This window comes from Maniola jurtina, chromosome 12 (genome assembly GCF_905333055.1).
Source record: "Maniola jurtina chromosome 12, ilManJurt1.1, whole genome shotgun sequence".
Classification (NCBI taxonomy): domain Eukaryota; kingdom Metazoa; phylum Arthropoda; class Insecta; order Lepidoptera; family Nymphalidae; genus Maniola; species Maniola jurtina.
Window position 1 is genome coordinate 3,382,508 of NC_060040.1, and position 24,570 is coordinate 3,407,077.

General features: G+C 34.2%; 2 protein-coding genes across 2 annotated transcripts; both read left to right on the plus strand.

Annotated features, from left to right (window-relative positions):
- Positions 1 to 2,156: 2,156 nt before the first annotated feature.
- LOC123870047 (organic cation transporter protein-like) lies at positions 2,157 to 18,111 on the plus strand. The gene is made up of 7 exons (XM_045913210.1): positions 2,157 to 2,681; positions 7,827 to 8,037; positions 14,026 to 14,126; positions 14,955 to 15,106; positions 15,207 to 15,833; positions 16,164 to 16,345; positions 16,758 to 18,111. Exons 1-7 carry the CDS (start codon positions 2,518 to 2,520, stop codon positions 16,914 to 16,916), a joined length of 1,596 nt encoding a protein of 531 aa, XP_045769166.1. The 5' UTR covers positions 2,157 to 2,517; the 3' UTR covers positions 16,917 to 18,111.
- A 784-nt stretch (positions 18,112 to 18,895) lies between these two features.
- LOC123870048 (histone-lysine N-trimethyltransferase SMYD5) lies at positions 18,896 to 24,089 on the plus strand. The gene is made up of 7 exons (XM_045913211.1): positions 18,896 to 19,060; positions 19,151 to 19,278; positions 20,165 to 20,401; positions 21,591 to 21,828; positions 22,482 to 22,659; positions 22,803 to 23,017; positions 23,502 to 24,089. Exons 1-7 carry the CDS (start codon positions 19,022 to 19,024, stop codon positions 23,619 to 23,621), a joined length of 1,155 nt encoding a protein of 384 aa, XP_045769167.1. The 5' UTR covers positions 18,896 to 19,021; the 3' UTR covers positions 23,622 to 24,089.
- Positions 24,090 to 24,570: the final 481 nt, after the last annotated feature.

The following is a 24,570-nucleotide window of genomic DNA, read 5'->3' on the forward strand; positions in this document are numbered from 1 at the left end:
AATCTTTGAAGAGCAACCATCGAGTTTCTTGCTGGTTCCTCCTCTGTAGGAAGGGCATTCCGAACCGCGGTAGATGCATTTCACAATTTGAAAGTAGGACTTGTAAAGGTTAATCTATACTAATAAATAAAATTGGAGTGTCTGTCTGTAATTTCGAAATAACTACCTCATATTAAGCTCATATGGTTATTTGAACGATACCATAACTGAATCACACGTTTTTAAAATTTTTGTCTGTCTGTCTGTCTGTCTGTCTGTCTGTCTGTCTGTCTGTCTGTTTGAAAAGGCTAATCTTTGGAACGGCTGAACCGATTTTGACGGGACTTTCACAGGCAAGTAGAGGATTGACCAGGGCGTAAAATAGGCTACTTTTTTAACCGACTTTCAAAAAGGGAGTTGTGTTTTTCTACCTATGTACACCGAAATCTCCGAGATTTCTGAACCGATTTGCGTCATTTCTTTTTTAATCGATAGAGGAACTTTGCGACATTGTTTCATAAAAAATTTGGAGTCCAACTCCTCAATCCTGATGCTGCAGGGGATCTGACCAATCCACGCGGGCGAAGCTGCGGGCATCAGCTAGTTTATGAAATAAAACTAAATTATACATCATGTAGGTATGTGCCACTTATGATACATGTGCCACAGATATATGAATAAGTATAGGTATGAACAAAAAATGTTCTTTTTCTTTTCTTGTTTGGTGGCCTTTTGTAGTGCCAGACCAGCACAATGCACTTCGCGTGTGTCGAGTAGTTAGGTATAGCTTGAATAAAAAATGTTTTTGTTTAATCTAAATATAATACTTAAAAGGAAAAAGCTGACTGAAAGTAATCATTTTTCTGCATTTTTGATTTTTTTTTTAACAATTAATATGCGTATATTAATTTTAACCGTTTGTCTCCATTCAAATTCCAATACGGTACCTACCTAGGTACCTAGATACATTAATTATCTTATTATAGTAGCACAGTACCTAGAAGGAAGGGATTCATAGTACATGATACAGCTACTTATTCGCGAATTCCTAAAATTAGGTATATTGATATCAACTTTAGGAAGTTTTACGTAAACTGTTCTTCCAAATTGAAATGGTTGGTAGGAACTCCATGCTATAGAAATTTTACGGACTATCCCGTTTTTCCCGATATGATTATTGCAATATTAATATCATACTGTAAATTATTATGCGTATATTTAAAAGTAATGTAAAGTATATATTTTAAAATAATTATATTTTATATTATCATTTAAATCGTACGTATATAGTTGAAACTTGAACGATATTTTCGAGTAACGTTTTCTGATTTGAAATTAATAATAAAATAATGGTTTACCTTATCAATATAGATAGTTTGGTGAATCCTTAGCACCTACCTAGTTACACCTGGCCATTATGTATTTAATAATTAGTATTATATCTAACAAGACTTGGGTTGTCCACGTTGTTGTTAATTAAGTTAGAAATAGGTATTTTTCCTTTACCAAAATATAGCAGAGATATTAAGTACCTAGTAGAAGTAGTTTTAAGTAGTAGAATTAAGTATGAATTCCTATGTTTTTAATTTTTAAAGAAATAATCACTTTAAGTAGGTACGTACTTCTGAAACCTAAAGCACGTGTGTTGTTGATTCCTTCAATCACGCCGCAACGGAGCGACCGAACGGCATGATTTTTTTGCATGGATATGGATAAGATGGATAAAGACCTGGATAGTGACATAGACTACTTTTTACCCCAGAAAATCAAAGAGTTTCTACGGAATTTTAAAAACCTAATACCTCGCGGATGAATTCGCGGGCATCGACTAGCTAATGTAACAGAAGACTGTAAAAATGTAAAGCAGGTGACCCTCTAGACTTTGCCAATGGCAAAGATGCATTTAAAAGCACTGTTTACTCATGTCAAAGTAGCTCAATGCTCATTTTTCTAACTGCATATCCCAGAAAGTGCATGCCAAGACTGTCGCAAACAAACCTGAGTTGGTGGGGCTGGGCTAAGACAAGCAAACATATTAAAAAGTAAATTCTATCCGATTGCAATATGAATATTCAGATAATTAAAGGAGAAAGTAGTATTTCCAGTTTAATGACGTCTACTTTACACTTAGTAGGTACCGCAGAATATGATGCTCGTCGCGTAAAGTTCACTGCTCAGTGCTCACGCGCATCCTTGTCAGTTGACAAATTCGCGTCATCTGCGTATCTTACGCGCTTCGCCCGCACTTCAGAGATGTATTGTTAAATTTACAATTAGTGCCTTGTCAGCAGCCGCATCCACTAGTGATTGGCATACAAGGGCAGAAAATATTAATTCTAGTTTATAGTGAAGTGTTATATTCAATTTTAAATTAGTGTTTTGATAGCAGCCGTGCCAATTGGCGTTCACCATTCAGTTTATTACTTAACTTAATAAATAATTTATATTTCATGTTGTATTCCAATACTTGACTAGTTAATCAGTGTAATTGATTGGAATAGTAAAATATTTTTACAAGTAATTGAACTATTTTGAAAGATGGCGGCTAAAACCGACAGTAGTGCGAATTCGGACCTTTATTTGGAATTCGAGAAATTCGGTAGATATCATTTCCTACAGTATTTGCTGGTATGTTTACCACTCATGATGGTGTCAATGATACATGTGAATTATATTTTTGTCGCCGAAGACGTCGATCACAGGTAATTATTATTTTTTAATTTAATGCGAGTGAAATTACGTTCAAACATTTTAAACTTAAATAGATTGTAACGGTCGTCTTACTAAGTGTAGGATATAAATTTAAAATTTTATTTTTTTATTTAACTAAACATCTTTATTGCCAGCCATAGAGTTAAAATATAAGAGACCCTTTAAAACAATGGGCGATATTATATATTACTATTGTTACTGCAGTGATCTTTTCCAGGCAGTCTGTGTCTTATAACTCTTATAGAACTGTGAGATGGGGAATCACAATACAATTACTATACATAAATACATAATAGATACGTGTTATATTTTACAAATACATAAATAAACATATAAATCTTAGTACTCCAGAAAATTTAACAATAAATAATTATTATATTAATAATTAATTATTAAATTAATAATTAATTAGTGGGCACGTGTTTCCTCTCAGAGTAAAAAGGGTTTAGGTCATAGTCCACCACACTGGCCAAACGTGGATTATAGTAGGGATTAATGAATTAGTTTATAATAAGTTACTAGGTTAATAAACTCTTGTGTTGGTTAATCGAGGAAGCTTTGTTTATTTTATAGCGTAATTTCAGAAAGTTCAATTATTTCAACAGGTTATAGTAATTAATTGAATCTTTAAACTTAAGTTTTTTTTCTGTTTATGTAATCAGATATTTATGAAGAAATTATGACATCATCTGAACCTGAAACAGAACCCATCAACTAAAGTGAACGTTATAATTGATACCATACGCAATTATAATTACAACATATTTTGGCGTAATTAGCCTATATTAATATTATTACTTTTTTAAATAAAAAATAATGCGAATAGTACAAAAAACTAGTAATATAATTATTTCAATAACTATAGCAGGTAATCTATTAGTAGGTACTTATACTTATGTCATTCATCAATGATTTGTTTACGGGCAGTTGTATCTAGGTATGCTCCTTGTAGTAAATCAATGGGGTCACTGTTCCGGTTTGGCGTCCAGCCGGCGCCTCACCACTTGACCACTCGATGATGGTACCGTTTCGGATTCTGCTTCTCCTTTCCAACTAAGAACCTACACAATAATATAAACCCTTATGTCTATAAATCTTGTACTTACCTACCTACTTATTTTTTTTTTTACATAAGTCAGTGACTTAAAGAAATCGATCGAGAAATTAGTTTTATAAACTCATTTCTAGGGCTGATGTTTTTGTTTGGCTGAATTTCAAAAATGTCTGATTTTCTGAATCGATGCAAAAAAAAATTATAAGTAATGATGACGTACTTACACACTTTTAATTTAACCGAAATCGTTAAAAAAATTATATTCAAATAAATAAGAGCTTACCGAAGAAAATAATTATTTTTATAGTAATATCACAAAGCGTTTGCAGTAACCATTAATTTACATATCTACGGACACGAGTCACAGTTACTAATCTGTAAAAATTCCTAGATATGCAATTCTAAAAGTAGTATCACTATTGAAAGGAAAATTACACCTGCATAACCTTATGACAAAAAATTACGTTCAATGTTATTGCTTGGCATTTAGCAGGCATTTGTTTGATTTCCATTTATACCTACCTATATAATATTGAAGTGATCTGTTTTGTATGTTTAAAATATAAGAACTTATTCTAAGTACACTTACGATCTGGGTTCGCTATTTTACAGAACCAATGCAATGAAGGAAATATACCTAGTTCTTTTTAGAAAAAACACATCTGTCACGCTTATTTCTCGATATATTTTATAATATAAGCAGTTTTGAGTACTTTTTATTAGCACTATGATATGCGTGATGTCATAATAATTTTTAAGAAATTGTATGGTCAATAAAAGGTACTACAACATCTTAAATATACTTAGGTAGCTATACAAATTATACCTGAAAGCTATATTCAAAGAAGTAAGAAGATACTTATCTCATTCAGCGACGTTTCTCACTAAAGTAACTGACGCTTATAATTTGAGTTCTTCGTATAAAACAAATCATCCTTAACATACTTAGTATTAATTATCATAACACCATTTTATATTACTTACTAGTGGATGCCCGCGACTTCGTTCGCGTGGATGTAGTTTTTTAAAAATCCCGTGGGAACTCTTTGATTTTCCGGGATAAAAAGTAGCCTATGTGCTAATCCAGAGTATAATCTATCTCCATTCTAAATTTCAGCCCAATCCGTCCAGTAGTTTTTGCGTGAAGGAGTAACAAACATACACACACACACACACACACACACACACACACACACACACACACACACACACACAAACTTTTGCCTTTATAATATTAGTGTGATTGTTCTCCTGTTACCTAATAGTTTTAGGAATGCAACGAACCTATTACAAATCGGATACCGAACATCTACTATACCATATTATTATCAATTACAATCAAACTATTTGACTTTTAAATTATCATCTCTGCGTTATGTTAAAGTTACTTGACTAGTACCACGTATTTTCAGTTTATCTAAGTAATTAGAGTCTAAGTATCACAATCATTGCGAAAAGAACTGTATGACACAACAATATACAGGAAAAACCGTAAAACTAAATAAATATTAGGCTATTAAGTAAAATATTATGAAAACTCAAAGTGTGGTCACTATATTTACTGACTATATATTATATTTACTATATTTTGGATACTGAAGGGCTGAAAGTTGAACTTAAGTGATAGATCGTGGGTAGATAATATAGGTGTGGATGATGCGTTACCTTATTAATTTAGACTTGCAACGAATAGTATATTCGGCAGTATACCGAATACCGAATATTCGGCGAGGCCCCTGACCGAATAACCGAATATTAGGCAAAAGTATTCGGCTGGATTTTTTTATTAAATTGGATTAAATTATGTACATGTTTTATGTACCAATGACTACTTAATAAATGATTATAAAAGAAATGAGAACCTTACCCTTCTAAATTTTGATTACCACAATAATTCAAATACATAGAATCCTCCATTTTTCCAATTCAGAAGATGATTATGTACCTGTTTTATGCACCAATGACTACTTAAATGATTATAACAGAAATGAAAATATGAATATATACCTACGTAATCAATCGATTTTAATTTTTCATTTAACCAATTATTTCTCTATGACAAAATACATTATTTAAGTATTCGGTATTCGGCCGAATAATATGTAGATATTCGGTATCCGGCCGAATATAATAAAAGCAGCCGAATAGGCCGAATACCGAATAGTAACCGAATATTCGTTGCAAGTCTACTTATTATCTTTTTGGGGGTAGGTACAAATTAATATATTATGGCCATCATGAGTATTAGGAATAGGCTCAGAGTCCAATCAAGTATGTGCCGAGTTAAAAATAGATCTACGGGTAAACAAAACAATAAGTCATTTTCGTAAAACCGTCAAATTACAAAAGTTCTAAAAGCGCACGAGTGGGTGTGAACTGAACGAATGCCAGTTGCTAAATCAAATCACGTGATGAGTGATGCTGATTGCAATTCAACAAATATTATGGACTTTTCCTTATAAAAATATTTCATGGAAAACTAAAAATGAGATCTACTTACTAAAAAAATGTGTTTGAGAATGATACCTAGACATGTAAATGAAATTAACATAACTATAACAACTTTAGTGTTGTGATCTTTATTGTTATAACCATCTTAATGCAATATGCCTTGGTATCTACATAAAATATTATTAGTTGCTCAAAAATACCTATCCTAAAAAATGACCAAGTACTGTAAAAAAAAAAGCTTTAATATTTAAGTACTTATTATTTCATCTCAGTGGAGATTGCTATTACGACCAGGTATTTTACGAAAGATACAATATTGTGATAGGTAGGTAGGTATATTATGTAGGTACGTGCACTATGTTGCAATAAATACCTTGCAACATGGTACTTGCATATAAGCTAACCTTTGCATAAATGGGACTAACCATAAAAGTCAAGAAAACAATAAACATAATATTATCCTTTGAAGCTCAACCGGACAGATTTTTCTCAACAACTTTCGTGGCAAATATTTGTGCCAGATACAAGAACAAGATACGTGATTGCATGTTTGCAAGTCCAGACTTGTTTTATAAACGAACTCAAATGTAAATTTTCATTTGCTAGAGTGCACAGTCGTTGGTACCTTAACAATACCAATGAAGTCAGACGGTATGAAAAATCTTATTTCTGAATTAACGTAAAGGACTGTTTAGCAAGAAACAGTTAAAAATTATTTTGCTATAATCCGCCAACAGTTGGCGGATTATAGCAAAATAATTTTTAACTGTTTCTTGCTAAACATGAACTTCCGCAAAGTAACGCCTGATTCTATCCAATAAGTAAAGGACTGTGTTAAGACGTCACAGGAAGACGGAAAATCATAAGGAATAACCCTAAAAGGTTATTGGCATCGTCATATTTTTAGAACAAAGAGAATTTCTACACTTCCATTCTAAGCATGTTTAAAGCTATACCTACCTACTAAAATATGAAACCTTAATTTTAAATATGTATCGTTACGTTGTTATGTTAGCTATGTTATGCCTACATTGGCAGATAGTTTTCATTGGTTTAATAAGTATGCGGGTTCAATAATTGCGCCTGTAACTCATATGTAACTCATACCAACCACTTAGTGATATAATTTGTTTCTGGGCATAATTGAACGATTCGTTTCAATGCTACTTTTTATGTCTGGTGATAAAGTTTCATTACAATTTATGTTAATTAGTTCTCTTTTAGGTAGTAATCTTTTTATTGTAGAAATATGCAGTTTTCTGTAAATGTTACTTCTATCTTAGATCTAGCTATAATCACTAATCACCAAGGATCGTCAATTTCCCACAAGTTCGGAATGCCGTTTATATCAAGTTTCTTCAGTCCAGAACCCGTTTTGCATTATAAAAATAGATGACGAGTTTTATAACCACCACCAACCTTTAGAACAACTCCAGGACACCTTTTTGTATACTTCTCTTTTTTAATATTCAAACGTACAATATTATCTATCTACTATGGCATAAATTCTAAAATAATAGCTTCATGTTGACCGATGCCGGCCGGAGTTCATAAAACGATTAGTTACGTAATCAGACTGCATTTTCTATTGATTTGTATGGAATAATAATAGATTGCTAATTAATTACAGATGTCTCGTCCCAGAATGCGAGGATACGAATCCAACTGTGGAGTTACCAGCTTGGTGGCCGAAGGATGTGGACGCTAAATGTTTCCGACCCGTTGTCGATATGCGAGAGTACAGTAAATCAAATCAAACATGTTCAAATAACACATTTGTCGAAATACTGGAAGATTGCCATGAGTGGATATACGAGAATGATAATTCGATCGTTTCTGAGGTAAGTTCTGGGTGAATGTGAAGAAAAACTAGATCTTTTTAAAAGGTTACTTGGCTTTTTTAAATAATCAATAGAGCCTGTAATAATGTCACTATCAAAACTAATTTTATAAGTTAACTAGATGATGCCCGCGACTACATCAAAGAATAAATAAAACTTATATATCCAACTGTGGTAGAAAAGAGTATCAGCAACTGATTCTATATTATCACATCTTAAGTACCTACTGTATTTAAAAAATAATTAATGTTAATTTACATTAACAGTAACATTGTCACAAATAGTTTCATCACGGGTCAAAACATCTTAGGTACAACTATAAAACTAACTCATCTATACTAATAAATAAAATTGGAGTGTCTGTCTGTAATATCGAAATAACTGCCGCATATTAATGTCATATGGTTATTTGAACGATACTATAACGTGTGATTACACGTTTTTAAAATTTTTGTCTGTCTGTCTGTCTGTTTGAAAAGGCTAATCTTTGGAACGGCTGAACCGATTTTGACGGGATTTTCACAGACAAGTAGAGGATTGACCAGGGTGTAACATAGGCTACTTTTTTAACCGACTTTCAAAAAGGGAGTTGTGTTTTTCTACCTATGTACACCGAAATCTCCGAGATTTCTGAACCGATTTGCGCCATTTCTTTTTTTAATCGATAGAGGAACTTTGCGACATTGTTTCATAAAAAATTTGGAGTCCAACTCCTCAATCCTGATGCTGCAGGGGATCTGACCAATCCACGCGGGCGAAGCTGCGGGCATCAGCTAGTCTTCAATAAATCGTGTACCTACTTAATTTGAGAGACTAAGGTATCGTGACTGCAATTTATGAAACTGGGTTGAAATAAATACAACATCATTAATAGTCCACGCCATTGACTGAAAAGTGGAACAAAAAATACGAAAAGTGCATGAAACATCGAGAGGTAATAAAATAATAATGATAATATCATCCCGTATTATATTTTATAGGTAGTTTTATAATCTCTCTAATTATGTAGATTATTACGATTAGCATTGAATAACTGTATGCACTCTAAGTTTAACGTAATGCCTTATCAAATATTATGTAGATACCAAAAGACAAACGGCAAGGGCGGTCAATGGCGTGAAATAAGGTAAATATTATATTTATTTCCACGCTAAGAAAAGTATTATTTCATAACACTTGCAATACCTTTTATAGGTACGGAATATATTAACGTATATTAATAAAATATATTTTATAGGACTGTCCTAGGTACGCAAGCAGAATGTTCATAATTGTTTATTCCGTTACGCATAATATCTTCTAACGTCATTTTAAACTTTTTGCTAAGCTCGTTTTATAAAACAGGCTGTACAACCACGTACCTACAATTTTATTTATTTATAGACAAAATCTATAGCTATTGATCATGATTGACAATGAGGTATATAGTATCTACCTACCTCCTTAATTATGGCTGAAATTAATTACAATAATCTCCCCTCCCCTGGCGGGGTATAGCCCTCTGCCTGGTACAACTATGTTTTTATGTAACGTGTAGTAAGTTTTTATATTTTTATGAATGCAAGTGTATTATATTTCTTTTTGGCTTCTATATGGCGTGAGAGTAAAATATATAGGTACTATAATAAATCAATCTTATCTGTAGTTTGTGGATAGGTAACACATAGCAATTAGCAACGTTATTTACCTTACAATATTATGATATGAGATATAGATTATGGAAAGAAGGACTTGTAACTAAATATTCTTTATTGAAATAATAGTTTACGTACCATATGTGCATGGAGCTATCTCCATTTCTAGAAAAATCGGTCCAGTCATTGTGGCGTAAAGGAGTAACAAACATTCAAACATACAAACTTTTATATTTAAGTAAGTTACCCAGTTCAATAAAAAAACCGACAAAATGCAAGTTGGTTTCGCACACGAGAGGTTCCATGCCGTCCTAAAAAATTATACGTTTTTAACTTTTGTGATCAAAACTTGACAGATACAATAGACAGACAGAAGGGCAAAGAATTGATCCTATAAGGGTTCTCTTCTCTGGAGATAGGGAACCCTAAAAATAAATATGACTATCGAAATGATGATGACAATTTAATTTACTGTTTCATTATGAAAATGTTATATTATGATACGTTGAAAATGACAGTCGATAAATCAGTCATCAATCGAGCCATATTATGATAGCATTAGAACCAGTTCTAGTGTAGAAAGGTGTGTCTTTGACGCCCGATGGCTATTAGCCAAGCCTTATTATACACATAAAATTATTATTTACCAACAGTTTAGTAAAATAGTTACTGGACTAAACTGTTGTGATAGACAGACAGAATTAGTCACACTGTAATAATTAAAAATATAATATGGTACATCATCTTATTTGTCGCTAATAAAATCACAACGGTCTACGACCTAATGTATAACATTTGTAAGATGTGTGCAATGGAAAAAAAAAATTAATTGCCATCTCGTCATATAAATTATAATAACATAAAGTAAATAGAGATAAGCCTGCTCTTACAGCCATAATCTTAGCCCATAAAAGTATAAGGTAGTGCAACTATGTATTTGTTTAGGAGTTAACAGTTTATTTAGTATAAATATTAACTTCCTTGGAACATCCTCATAATTAATAAATCCAGATCATATCTAGATATTATATTATCAACTGTTACAAAAATAGATCTATCTCTTACTTAGGCCTCGACGCCTTATTATTTCAGTGCACGGCCGGTGTTAGTGCCAAGGGTCATGTGCTGGGTTTCCGGGTAGATAGATCAATTATTTATAAATCTGTCTGTAAGAATATAATATATTGGAATATATTATAAAAAATACATATGTTGGAATGTATATTAAATTCAAATAAATACGAATACGGTAGCCTTCGGCTGCAATTCATTGCCAGTCTTCTTCTTCAGTTGCCGCGTTCTTATACATAGAAAGTTTGGCTTTCATTATAGCTACTTTGACCTTAAATGCAGACATTCAAAGTACTGATTATACTCGTATGTACTGATCCCGTACCACTTTTGGGAAAACCTAATCTGTCAAGTTTTTACCTTTGGATCTTTTATCGCATGCTCAATTATTATTGTAAGTCTGTATTTGTCATGACATATCCTTATTTTTTAGGGTTCCGTACCTCAAAACGAAAAACGGAACGCTTATAGGATCACTTTGTCGTCTGTGTGTCGTGGAAATTTATATAAGTATGTAGGTAGCTGATGCGTTCTATCATTGAGTGCAATACAGTCAATCATAGCATTACAACTACTTGGTAGACCTACTGATTTCAAACGTAGATAGGCTTATGCCCATAGTCTCGATTGATTTAGCTAATATAGCTATACTTGCAAGGTATAAAAACCGAAGTACCTATATGTGTAATTAAAGGTTATTTCTTAAAAAAATATTTAGTAGGTACTTAATAGAAAAATGAACATTGAACATTGCCCCTAGAAGGTCACGTGAGTATTTGTGACCCATGCAAAAATCGAACGTAGTAATATACGCTAATTCTAATAAACCTGTTTTATTTACTTAAAAAATACCTGTCCCCGTCATTGAAACCTGTTTACGAACGATCTACATAGCCTTGCTCAGACGTCCTTCATTTAGGACAAATCCGGGGAAATCCGAAATCATGGTAAACTTAATTATTGCGGAGTTTATTTTAAGTACGGTAAATATTATAATTAACTATTTAAAATCTAACAAGTGTCTATCCGGTTAAATATCATTATGAAATCCATTAAGAGTGCATAAAGTTACATAGTAGTAAGTCGAGATATACAATATTCACAGGGTTTATAATTTATTTATTTATTTTATTTACTTATTTGTACCAGAAAGTTGTAACAATAAAAATAAAAATAAAGAAAAAGTGGATTTAAAAAATTTATTATATTAAAGTCAAAGTCAAAGTCAAAATCATTTATTCAAAGTAGGTACAATTGTACTCTTTTTGATGGTCGAAATTGTTTTTGTACGATATAGTGGTGATAATTAATTACGTAACTTAAAGCTAAAGCTACGAGGGTTCCAAACGCGCCCAAGTCTGAGAACAGCCCACAACAAACTCAGCCGGGTTTTAATTACTATTATCGGTTACCACTTAGGTAAGAGTAGGTACCTACCTCCCTAACTAGATAGGCACCGATAGCTTCTTAAAAACTAAAGCTAAATTAAAGATGCAATCGGTCAATTAACATCCTCATCATCATCTTCATCATTATCGATCCCTAAATTAAGAGATCTATATCTAGTAGTGGACGTCTATCGATTTATAGACGCCCACTGCTAAGCATAGATCTCTTGTAGGGACTTTCACACACCACGGTCTTGCACCGCCTGAATCTATCGGCTCTCTGCGACCCGTTTGATGTAGTCCGTCCACCTAGTGGAAGGTCTCCCAACGCTGCGCCTTTCTGGTATAAGATCGCCACTCTAACATCTTGGGAATCCAACATCTATCGGTTTTTCGAACTATAATGCCCAGCCTGTAGCAGCCAATGTTACTGATAAATGAAATGCTGCTACAATTATTACGTTGTATTACATAAACAATTATTATCACACTAATATTATAAAGGCAAAAGTTTGTATGTGTGTGTGTGTGTGTGTGTGTGTGTATGTTTGTTACTCCTTCATGCAAAAACTACTGAACGGATTTGGCTGAAATTTGGAATGGAGATAGATAATATCCTGGATTAGCACATAGGCTACTTTTTATCCCGGAAAATCAAAGAGTTCCCAGGGGATTTCAAAAAACCTAAATGCACGCGGGCGAAGTCGCGGGCATCGGCTAGTTTACAATATATGCCTTGGTTATAATTAAAACTGTGGTAGGAAAACGAGGGCCAGAGCTTGGTGCTAGACCGAGGTGTTTCGGTCTTGATGATCTGAAGTGAATTCGTTGAATCCGCTGCCCGGGGTTCGTCCAGGCCAGCAAGATATTTTTGAATCGTTCCGAATTCAAATTGTGTTCTCTAAGTAACAGCTGCAAAGTGTGTTGCTTTCTTCGCAGCTGCCGGTCTTAAAAGAGGTTGCATGCCTCTACAAGCCCATTGCCACTTCAGCCTTCTCCTCATTTCTGATTTGATCACGTAGAGAAACTCCAAACGTCTCTCTCCATCGCCCGCTAGTATCTCTGACTTTCTTATTTACGATGACCATAGTTAGCGATCATCTCTCGAATCCATATTATGTCATATTATGATGTTGGCATCATAACATAATAGGTACTTACTATAAATACAAAGCGCGTTTAATTTGGCTGTTGTTTTGTCCTTCAATCACGCCACGAGTGCGGAACTACGGATTGACGCATTTTTGCATGATTAATAAATTAATAGCTGTTGTGGTTTTAATCACACTAATATTATAAAGGTGAAAGTTTGTATGTGTGTGTGTGTGTGTGTGTGTGTGTATGTTTGTTACTCCTTCACGCAAAACCTACTGGACGGATTGGGCTGAAATTTAGAATGGAGATAGGTTATACTCTGGATTAGCACATAGGCTACTAAGCTAATAAGTCGCGGGCATCAGCTAGTTTTAAATAAAGACCTGGAGAGTTATAGACTTCATTTTTAATTTCCTTAGAAATTAGAGAGTTCACTTATTTTAAAAACCTTTATTTACTTAGGTACTTATACTTATCAGTTACGTAGATATTACGGGCACGAACTAAATACTTAGTCACACTGTATTTTTAACCCCCGACCCAAAAAGAGGGGTGTTATAAGTTTGACGTGTCTATCTGTGTATCTGTGTATCTGTCTGTGGTATCGTAGCTCCTAAACTAATGAACCGATTTTCATTTAGTTTTTTTTGTTTGAAAGGTGGCTTGATCGAGAGTGTTCTAAGCTATAATCAGAGAAATTCGCTTCAGCCGTTTGATAGTTATCAGCTGTTTTCTAGTTACTGTAACCTTAACTTGTCGGGGGTGTTATAAATTTTTAATTTACACTTGTTTCTTTTTAGCTCAACTTGGGCTGCCATTCGTGGAAGTCGACTCTAGTTGGAAGTCTTCACAATGCTGGCATGGTTCTGTCCATGATAATAACTGGATGGATAGCAGACAAGTAAGCGTTTTATATTAGGTACTGACTTGCCTAACTAGGTACTAGGTAGGTACCTACTACCTACCTACTTCGTTACCTAGAGGTGCGTTATGCGTACGTACCTGCTTGGCTGCTTCGTGACTATATTTCAACAAAAGCAAGTAGGACGTAGGTAGATGACCTGTGAACTATAAGGAAAATCGATATGAGGAAAATCATAAAATAACGATTTTTTTTTATGATCAGCTTAAATTCCTCTTAAATTGCATAACTTCCAGAGTATACATAACTTCTGAGAACTGTTAAGGTTGTATATATTTGTTTCTTGCAATTTAATTTTATTTAAAATTTAAACTGGTTAGGTAAATAGGTACCAATGACATCGATGACCAATACCTATTGGAAATAGAACAACACGTTCTGAAGAAATATGATAGAACGAATTTATTGATGAAGATTAGCAAAAAATATCATTATGGAAGCCCAGGAAGCCCCAAAATGACCTGGAATAACCTGATACCTAATAATCTGATACTTTAGAATTCCTTTTTTCAGTTATAGTTAATTATAACCACAGGTTCTAACAAAATTAGCTTATTCCAGGTCAAGTACCCAATTTTGGGGCTGCCATATTGACAGTTATTGAAATTGCCGCGCTTTTTCACTACTTTTGTTAGCCAGAGTACGTATTCTACGAATTTTATTTGCATAGCTTAAGATTAATAAGTATTATATATAGACTCAGGTTCGCATTCTGAAAAGAAAAGTTAGAAAGTTGCTACTGTACCTAACTTCATAGTATAAGAGACGGTGTCAAATTTTTTAAGACCGTTGTTTTTTTTTTTACAGAGTTGGAAGAAAACCTACAATTATTGTATGCTCAATCGGTGGTGCAGTTGGACTAGCGAAAATATTTATTTCAAATTACTATGCATACCTTGGCGTTGAGTTCTTAGAATCGGTTTTAGCTTCAGGGTTATATACTGTGGCTGTTGTTTTGTGTAAGTTTAGTATATTTTGTCATGACTCATTATGGTGTTCTGTTCAATTTCAAAATTTAAGAAGTCTTTACTTAAATAAACTTTACTTTACTTGTTTCAGTAATAGAAATCGGCGGTGAACCAAATCGAGTATTAGCTGGAGTAATATTTTCATATGCAGTTTATGTAGGAGAAGTGCTATTTGCCTTCATAGCCATGAGCCTAAAATATTGGAAAACTCTTATACTAGTCGTGTACACCCCAATGGTACTATTCATTACATACATAATAATTTTAAAAGAAGGCACGAGATGGCAAATGCTCAGAGGCAGAACAGAGGAGGCAAAAGAAACATTGAAATTAACAGCAAGAATGAATAAGATAAATGTTAGTGCGAAGGAAATTGATGAAATGAGTGCCGAAGATCTAAGATTTAAATTCAATGTTGTAATGCAGAAAGAGAAGGAAAGCTTGAAGGACATCCTGGCTTCCAGAGAGACGATGCTACGTCTGATAGTTACTTCATTCTGTTTTTTCACCTCAAGTTTCGTGTATTATGGCTTAGCTGTCCATTCAGTATTACTACCAGGTAATAAGTACACCAATTTCGTGTTAACGTCTCTTGCCTCCTTTCCTGGAGATCTGCTAGCACTTTACACGTTTAAAAAGTATGGAAGGAAAGTGTCTCTACAATGTGGCTACGTTTGTTCTGCAATATTTCTCATCGCTCAGACTTTTACTCCTGATTGTAAGTATTTTTAAAATAAAACTTGTAAATTAGTTACCTATTTCTTTTCATACAACCTAACTGTTTTTATAACAATGCATTTTTGTATATCACATAATAAGTAACCCCATATCAAGTCTGTCTTTAAATAAATTTTGGATTGTTTTTCTCTTGTACGTAACGTGACGCTCACGCGATACGAAGCGTTTCTGCAAGAAGTCATTAGTTTAGCTTTAAAGCAAGCTAAGAAAAAATGAAAAGCGTTGGGCAAGATCAAAATATTTTTCTGACTACTTTTAACTAAGAATATTGCGTTTTATTTGTTTTAATGTCTGCTTTCTTTTGTTTTAGCACTATCTTGGTTGAAAATATTATTATTCTTGTGTGGGAAACTTGGAGTAGTAATTTGTTTTACTGGCATATACACCTACAGCCTGGAATTGTTCCCCACAAGTGTCCGCGGGACGCTTGTTGGCGTTGGCAACACTGCCGCCAGAGTAGGCAGTATGTTGGCACCACTTACACCTCTTCTGGTAAGATTTTTATTTTATAACTACCCTACAGGTAAAGCCGTACCGGTATTTTCGTATCTCAAACAGACATTTTTTAAATTTGAGTGTCAAGATTTAAGATTTAGAAGAGGCAGCTTCTGAAATTTATAGGTTTATTTAAAGTAACATACAATAATATCTATTGCATCGAAAACGCAGCGTTAGTAGTCCCTTCAGTAGGTGGACAGAGATCTCAAGCGAGTGGCTGGGAGCCGCTGGGCACAAGGGTTGCAAGTCCATATTTTGTAGTGATCCTTGAAGGAAACTAAATGCCCAGGAGTGAACCTCTAACACTGCGTTTTCGAGTGCGAGGTTGCCATTTAAGCGCCTTGCTTTTCGATTTTTCGACTTTCGAATTATTTTGTTTATTAACATTGCAATGTTGTTGTTACAGACTACTCAACTGAACGCGTTGCCATCCATCTTATTCTCCACGACAGCGATAGCAGCAGCTCTTCTCTTGTCTTTTACGCCCGAAACTATGACCCTACCTTTGTTTGACACAATAGCACAAATAGAAACGTATAAAGCTAAAGTTATGACGCATTTGTAATGATGACAATCAAACTAGTTTAAAAGGTCATAGTTCACTACGCGTTACTATACGAGTAGTTTGTTCTTAGAAGCCCAAAATTTTTTATTTAGTATTTTGCTTAATTATTATTAAATTATTTTGTTTAGGTACGTTTCTGCAGACTTATTGCTTAACTCAGTGAATATTTGTAATTTAGTTGTGCTACTGTATTATGCGAAATGTCCAATCGTGTATCGTCTTCTATTAATTGGTAATTTTACTCAATAACAGGAGTTTAACAGTAGGTAGGTAATAATTATTATTTTCTATTGGCCACTTTGCTAAGCGCTTAATAATGACATTTTTGAAGTGAAACTTCTTTAGACGCGTTGGGTTGGGATGAGTAAAACTTCCAAAAAAACACCATTCTTTTATGGTTTTAAGTTTTCACTTCTGTCGGCAGGTTGCCACTGGATGGGACTTTTGTATATCAAAATTATGATGTTCACTGAATTATGTAATAGAGCTACGCTATTTGTAGTACATACCTACCTACTTGACAATAATAATTATTGTAGTATTATTTAACTAACACTCTGACAAAATTGGTTAAAATGAATAAATGAGTGTTAGGGAATAAGTTAATTTTATTAGAGCTTAGTTAAGATTTATTCAAACCTAAATAAAATTAGTTCATTTCTATGAAAATGTTAGATTAAGTATTTGAATAATAAACGTAAGGCGGCAGCTATCTTATGAGTTGAAACATTTATACCTAGTTATAAGACATAAGTAAATACAATTACTTCAATAGATTTTAAGCATTTTTTGGTAATCGAATAGTTTTATTTAAATACTTATGCTATAAATCAAAAATAAAAACTACCTGTAGGTACTTTTAAGTAGGTTTAAGTAGTATCAATATACTCATGAATCCCTACTAATATTATAAAATATGAGAAAATGTGTTTTTGTTGGTTTTTTCTGCAACCATGCCGCAAAAGAGCTACAGATCGACGTGACTTTTGCGTAGATATAGTTCAAAACCTGAGAGAGATTAGTTATTAACATTCACATTGTATGTGTGTCATTCTAATGTAAATAATGTAATATGTATGTTTAGTTTAAGCTAGAGAAATTTGATCGCCTATTAGCAGTTGTTATGAAATACGTAAATAAAATAAATTATTGTCTTCATTTATTTCCAATTTTGAATAAACTGAGTAATACTTAATGCGTGTTTACTTTTTTGGCTTAGTTAATAAAATATAGTCAATAACAATTCAGAAACCATCAAGTCCTTACAATAGAAAATATTCTTATACAGCTATCTACCTGACTGCATTGGTTTATATCAAAGACGGTTCTCATAAAATATCTAGCCCAACCCATGCTGTTTTTCAATATTGACAGCGAATCTTGCGTGAATTCTCTGGTACCTCTACCTATGGTGATGAAATGTGCTTAAAATAAGCACACTAGTATCTAACTGGAATATTACAGGCTCAGAATATGAATGAACTTGTATTTTATTCAAAGACTTTTAGATTTTATCCTACATCAGAGTTTATTTATCAAAACTTAACTATTAATATTTAATCATTATTCAAACCGTAAAATTAATGCTAATAATTTTGTATTAGACTCTCAGACTATTAGATTAGAAATGTTGCTATTAAAAATATATCAGGACCGACCGCTGCAGGTTGATCAATATTTTTTTTTTCTCTCTCTCGTCTGGCTTTACAAAGATTAGCCAATGTCAAGTTTGTAGTTATTTGTAACAAGTTAGTTAAACTATACAAGTATGGACCCCGTCTGTGCCGGCGCTCGTCGACATACGCACGGCACCCCCTTAGAACGCTTTCCAGTCAGTTTTAACAAAAAAAAAAACACTCCAAAAAGACAGAGCACGCCCGCCAGCTAACACCAACACAGACGAAGTCTGATCAATTTCTGAACGCATTGCAAAATTTGACAGTTAACACATTTGTCACTATTGACATTTGACATTTCAAGTCGACAAAATTCCTATTTTTTTCGTGTAGTCGTCTTTCGTCTTGTTTTAATTCTAACCTTTGAAATAATTAAATAATTCCCATTTACAGTAAGAAGTGTAACTAGGGAATAGTTAAACCAACAATATGGAAGGATTTGAAATAAGAATATCCAACAGCAAAAAGGTGTGAAATGGGTTGTTTTCTTCTATAGTTTCATTATGAAACACATTCATAAGTGCAATGCGGCTTATGTGAATTTCATTGTCTTTTTAGGGTAAGGGCCTGTTTGCGACGAAGCAGTTCAATGAAGGTGATGTTATTTTGGCGGAGGATCCCTTAGTTTCGTGTCAGTTTGCGTGGAACGCCACGTATAGATATCTAGCGTGTGATCATTGCATGAGGTAGGTATAGAAACTTTTTGTCTAATTTTCACTCCTGAAAACAAATCTCTCTCAGGGGTCCTAATCTTTTTTGCAGAGGATCATGCTCCCTTTCCATTTTGCTCTTAGGAATTTTCTTAGGATATTAATTTGGTTTGCTCCTAGATCTTTCCACATTCCACAACTCAGAGCTCAGAATTACGACTCTAAAAAAATGTCAAGTAATGGTTATTATCACATAACAACAGGGGCTGATGCTGCACATGTTTTTCCATACCTACACTAAGGAAACTGAAAGACCAAATTCAGACCTCCAAAGTCTGTCACCTATGCAGGTTATAAAGACAGGGAAAAGTTTTAATTTTTATCCCCTTCAGGCAAAGTAGACAGGGAAAATAAATATTGCTTATCCAATGTAAACTATTGATATGTGCTGCAACTTAAAAAAAAAAAACTTGCAACAAGGCTATAGGTTACTAAACCAATAATTTAATAATACAGTCTAAATAAGAAAGTCTATCATCTGAACAACCTTTTTCACTGTGATATTTTCAAGCAGCTTTTGTATGTATATTATGCCATCTCCATCATTGTACACTAAATTAAAATCATACTGTGATTTAACCTAAAACTGTTACTATTCAAGAGACTGGCTAACAAATTTTTATACCGCTCTAAAGATTTTCTAAAATAGAGTTGAAATACAATTACTCGTAAAACTTAAATTTAGTTCATAATAATAATTATGCTAGGGGTTTTCTCAAATTACAGTTGCAAGCACATGCAAGTGTAAAACATTATCTACTTTACCACATACATCACAATTGGGAGAGTCCCTGAAGAACTTTGGGGCGAAGAATTTATTGATCTAACATATTTTTAAAAAGATTTTCTTATACATTTTCAGGCCCCTAGAAACCCCTGAACAGAATGTAAGACGTCTCTCAGCAAAGCCTGATATAGTCTTACCACATTCAAATTGCTTTGAAACAGACCTTCTGAATATTACGAGCTGTAATCAATGTGGTATACTCTATTGTTCCGAGGAATGTAAGGAGATCTCTTATGCCAAATACCATAGAGTATTGTGTTATATACAGAGTGAGACGCAGCATCCTATTAATGTGTTATTGGAGACATGGAAGTAAGTTAGTCCTTACTGGATTCTTTCTTACTTTTCAGGGTTTCATACCCAAATGGTGCAACTGGGTTCCTATTTCTAAGCCTTCACTGTCCATCTATAATATGTTCGACTGTCTGTTAGCGAGTTGTATCTTGTAAACAGAAAGAGTAAGAGAAACAGGTAGAGAGTTGAAATTTTCACAGAATGTGTATTTCTATTGACAGTATAACAATAAATAATAAAAATTACAAAATAGCCACCATGCAAATAAAAAAGAGTTACTTAAATAGTGTTATTTCTTGTGCGATGGTGACTCAACTCTTCAGACGCAAGTCCTACTTGCATTTGCCAGTTTGTTTATTTATGTTATCTTTTAATTGTGAGCTCTATTTTTAGGTCTTGTATATAAATGGTATTTGACCAATTCTATACAGTGCTGAAAATTAAAAAAAAAAACTGGGATGTACGTATTTATAAGTTGGAACTGTAAGCTTATCACCAAAGTTCAACAGCTAGAGTGTGTCTTATTATCTGTGTGTTCCTTTTGTGTATTCATAATTCTAGATTGTTAGTACTTAACAGCATGTCACTATTAAGATATCATCATCAAGTCCTGTTCTAGTTTGTATAATGTTCTCAAAGAGCCTTGATAGCTAAAAAGTTGAAGAGCAGATTGAATTCCAAAAGGTCGGCGGTTCAAATCCCACCCGTTGCACTATTGTCGTACCCACTCCTGGCACAAGCTTTAAGGTGCCCACGCACTTTAACTGAACTGCAGCTGAATTAAACATTCTCTCCAGCCGCGACGCGCGGCAGCGCCGCTTTAGTGCGATATGCTCCATACAAAATGATAGAAATAATATTTTGCCGCACTGTGCTGCGGTCTGCAGTGCAGCGCAGCGCAGCTAAGGTGCGTTGGCACCTTTACGCTTAATTGGAGGGGAAAGGGCAGTAGTAGTTATGATTAGCATGGCTAATATTCTTTTTTTTTTTTTTTAAATTTTGCAAAGTCTGTCAATCCATACTGTGCAAACATGGCAGCCTAAACTCTACTCATTCTGAGAGAAGATTGCACTCAGTAGTAGGCTGGCGATGGATTGATAATGATGATGATGATAATAATGATTTTGATCTGTGATCTTAATACTTTTTCCTATAAGATTTCATAGAAGAAACACAATCTTTTAAATTTTATCATGTGCATTTTCAGACAAATCCACTACCCACCAGAAACAGCAAATGTAATGTTGCTAGTAAGAATACTGGCATACATCCAGCAACATTCGGACCCTGAGTCGGCCGCTGCTACTATCAAACAGTTCTGTCATAGAACTGTGAACGAGGATGCTGAGTTAGTTCACAAATTGCTTGGAGACGAGTTTAGAAGTCAGATTAACACCCTCAGAGAGATAACTGCCAGCGTTATAAATGGGGAGTATATACAGGAGGTATGATATTTTATTCTACACTCATCTTCACCTGTGTGATATTATTATGTTTATTGGCTTTAGTACTCGGGGATACTTACTACTCATAAAAAAAACACACTTTGTGTTTGTTTGTTGGTTAGTCCTTCAATCGCGTTGCTACAGAGCAACGGATCGACATGATTTTTGTATGTGTATAGTTAGAGACCTGGAAAGTGACATAGGTTACTTTTATCCCAGAAAATCAAAGAGTTCCCATGGGATTTTTAAAAACCCAAATCCATGTCATTGAAATCGCAGGAGGAGGTGGAGGAGGAGGAGGAGGAGTGCAGCAATATCAGTCTATCAGTGATAAAATTTTCAGAATTGGATCACTAGTTCTAGTGATTGCCCCCTACATACAAAACAAACTCGACCTGTTTATAATATTAGTGTAGATTTTAAAAATGGCTAACCTACATGGGCAGACAGACTAGACAAAACTACACAAGACATTCATACCATACAAGATTCCTAGTTTACTATTACTTGGTATTGCAGTTCCTTGTTGGAGTCTCAGTTCAGGTTCCTTGGTCCTACAGAACTCTAAAAATGGTTCTACACAAAGTCTTCGTTCCACTCTGCAAGAGTGTGTATATAGTACTAATAATTAAAAAATTCTTATTTTTTTTCAGTTCTTAACGCCCGAAGGCTTCTGCTCTTTAATGGCTCTAGTAGGAACAAATGGGCAGGGCATTGGCACAAGTCCACTGGCTCTATGGGTCAATTCCGTATCAAACTTGACAATGTCGGACGATGAGAAACAACAGTTGGACATGTTTATTGACCAGCTGTACCAGTATGTGGAAGAGGGTTTGTATTTATTTATTTTAGTTTTTCATGTTACGGAGTGCCAATGAGCTACTCAATTGAAGCTAAGTTGCGCTTTAACGGCTCCCACTTGACTGGTTTTTTATAAGCCCAAGACGAACTGAACTAATTATTATTATTTACAGAATCTGGTCAATTCCTCAACACAGAAGGTTCTGGACTATTCCTCTTGCAAAGTGCTTGTAACCACAGCTGTGCACCAAACGCTGAGTCGTCATTCCCCTACGGCAACCACAGGATAGAACTGAAAGCCATCAAAACCATCCTTCCTGGAGAGGAAATATTTATCAGCTATCTTGATGAGTGTGCGTTACAGCGATCTAGGCATTCAAGGCAGAAGGTAAATAATTTCATTTAAGGTTATGAGTAAAGTTTTTAATATTTTTAATTCTGCTATCAGATGCCTCAGATGCAGGGAAATTAACTGGGACTGACAGCTTAATATATATTTCCTTTTTGAAGATTTCCATATCTATATATCAAATCTGATTTGATTCTTCAATAATCTTACATTTTAATATTAATTGAAAATATAAAAATCTAGAATGTAAAATCAGTATTCCAAACCACCACAAACTACAAGCCACCACAAAAAGAAAAGTTCAATTCCACTTTCAAAACCCATGTAAAGTAAAAAGCTTGCTGGAAAGGCAAGAGTGAATAGGCTTTGTCTAAGGCAAGCACACTCCACTCTGACAAACCTCGTAATTGCTTTCCAGCCATACGTCATTTGGCATTAAAACAGCCTTTTTAGATGTTCTGCTGTGTTGGTTAAGGTGTTTCTCACCTGCTGTCTTTCAGCATTTGTTTTTGTGTAATTCCAGGAGTTAGCAGAGAACTACCTATTTATATGCTGGTGCGAGCGCTGCGTGGCGCAAGGCTCAGAGCCCGACTGCAGCAGCGAGGAGGACATGAGCGAAGAAGAGGAGGATGCGGATGACTGATGCTCTAACTTCCTCGCCCTGTGTCTGCTAGGCCTCTGAGACACTGGAGTGAAGTGGAAGTGAAAAGTGAACAGGAAGTGAATAGAAAGTGAACACAAAGTGAACAGAAAGTAAAGTGATAGAAAGAGAGAGAGAGGCTTGATGTAAACTGACACATGTTAAGCAGGGAAATAAAGATTTTGTCACTTATTGAACTTGAACATTCTGTTTTATCATTGTTATTAAATTTAATACTTTTGTTTTGATTTTTGCTTATCTGTAATAATGCCCATATTAAGCATTTGCTTAAAAAATTATAACCATTCTTTCGTGGAATGTTTGCTTCACCCATTTACCAAGTTCCAGGTATTTTATAGGATATCAAAATATTATCTATTGTTGGACAGTTAAATAAATTTTAATTAAGGGATGTTTTACAATAAATGGATAACATATTTAAAGCCTTTTTGCATACAACATTTTCATGTGTAGTCTAAATGAAACCATTTAAAATGCAAATAGAAGCGAAAGGTTGGCAGATCAAACCCCACCTATTGCATTATTGTTGTACCTACTCCTAGCACAAGCTTTACACTTAGTTGGAGGGTAAAGGGGAATATTAGTCATGATTAACATGATTAATATTCTTTAAAAAAACTGAGGCTACTCAAATGGATATGTCTGCTTGTCCAATTTAGAACATTGGTTTGGATTCAGATTTCTGTGTGCCAAAAGCGAACAAAATATAACTGTGAGATTTGCCTCTTTACTTGATGCGTCACGGCAGTGTCTCCACTTAAGGGGCATGGGACGGGTCTGCCCGCGAAATTCAAAAATTTGGTTTTTCGCAATTTGTACACTAATACGACAAAGTAGGCTTATGGCACTTTAATTGCGCCAATAACAGTATCATCCTCACAGGTTTATATGAAAATCTTTACTTGAAAGGGTCCAGTTTAAGAAATTAGCT

What these genes read in the sequence shown, in the direction of transcription:
- LOC123870047 (XM_045913210.1), top strand. Translation starts at nt 2,518, where the DNA reads ATGGCGGCTAAAACCGACAGTAGTGCGAATTCGGACCTTTATTTGGAA. An exon ending in GCCGAAGACGTCGATCACAG is followed by an intron (nt 2,682 to 7,826) that starts GTAATTATTATT and finishes AATTAATTACAG; the next exon opens with ATGTCTCGTCCCAGAATGCG. An exon ending in CACCACTTACACCTCTTCTG is followed by an intron (nt 16,346 to 16,757) that starts GTAAGATTTTTA and finishes TTGTTGTTACAG; the next exon opens with ACTACTCAACTGAACGCGTT.
- LOC123870048 (XM_045913211.1), top strand. Translation starts at nt 19,022, where the DNA reads ATGGAAGGATTTGAAATAAGAATATCCAACAGCAAAAAG. An exon ending in GCGTGTGATCATTGCATGAG is followed by an intron (nt 19,279 to 20,164) that starts GTAGGTATAGAA and finishes ATACATTTTCAG; the next exon opens with GCCCCTAGAAACCCCTGAAC. An exon ending in GTGTTATTGGAGACATGGAA is followed by an intron (nt 20,402 to 21,590) that starts GTAAGTTAGTCC and finishes GTGCATTTTCAG; the next exon opens with ACAAATCCACTACCCACCAG.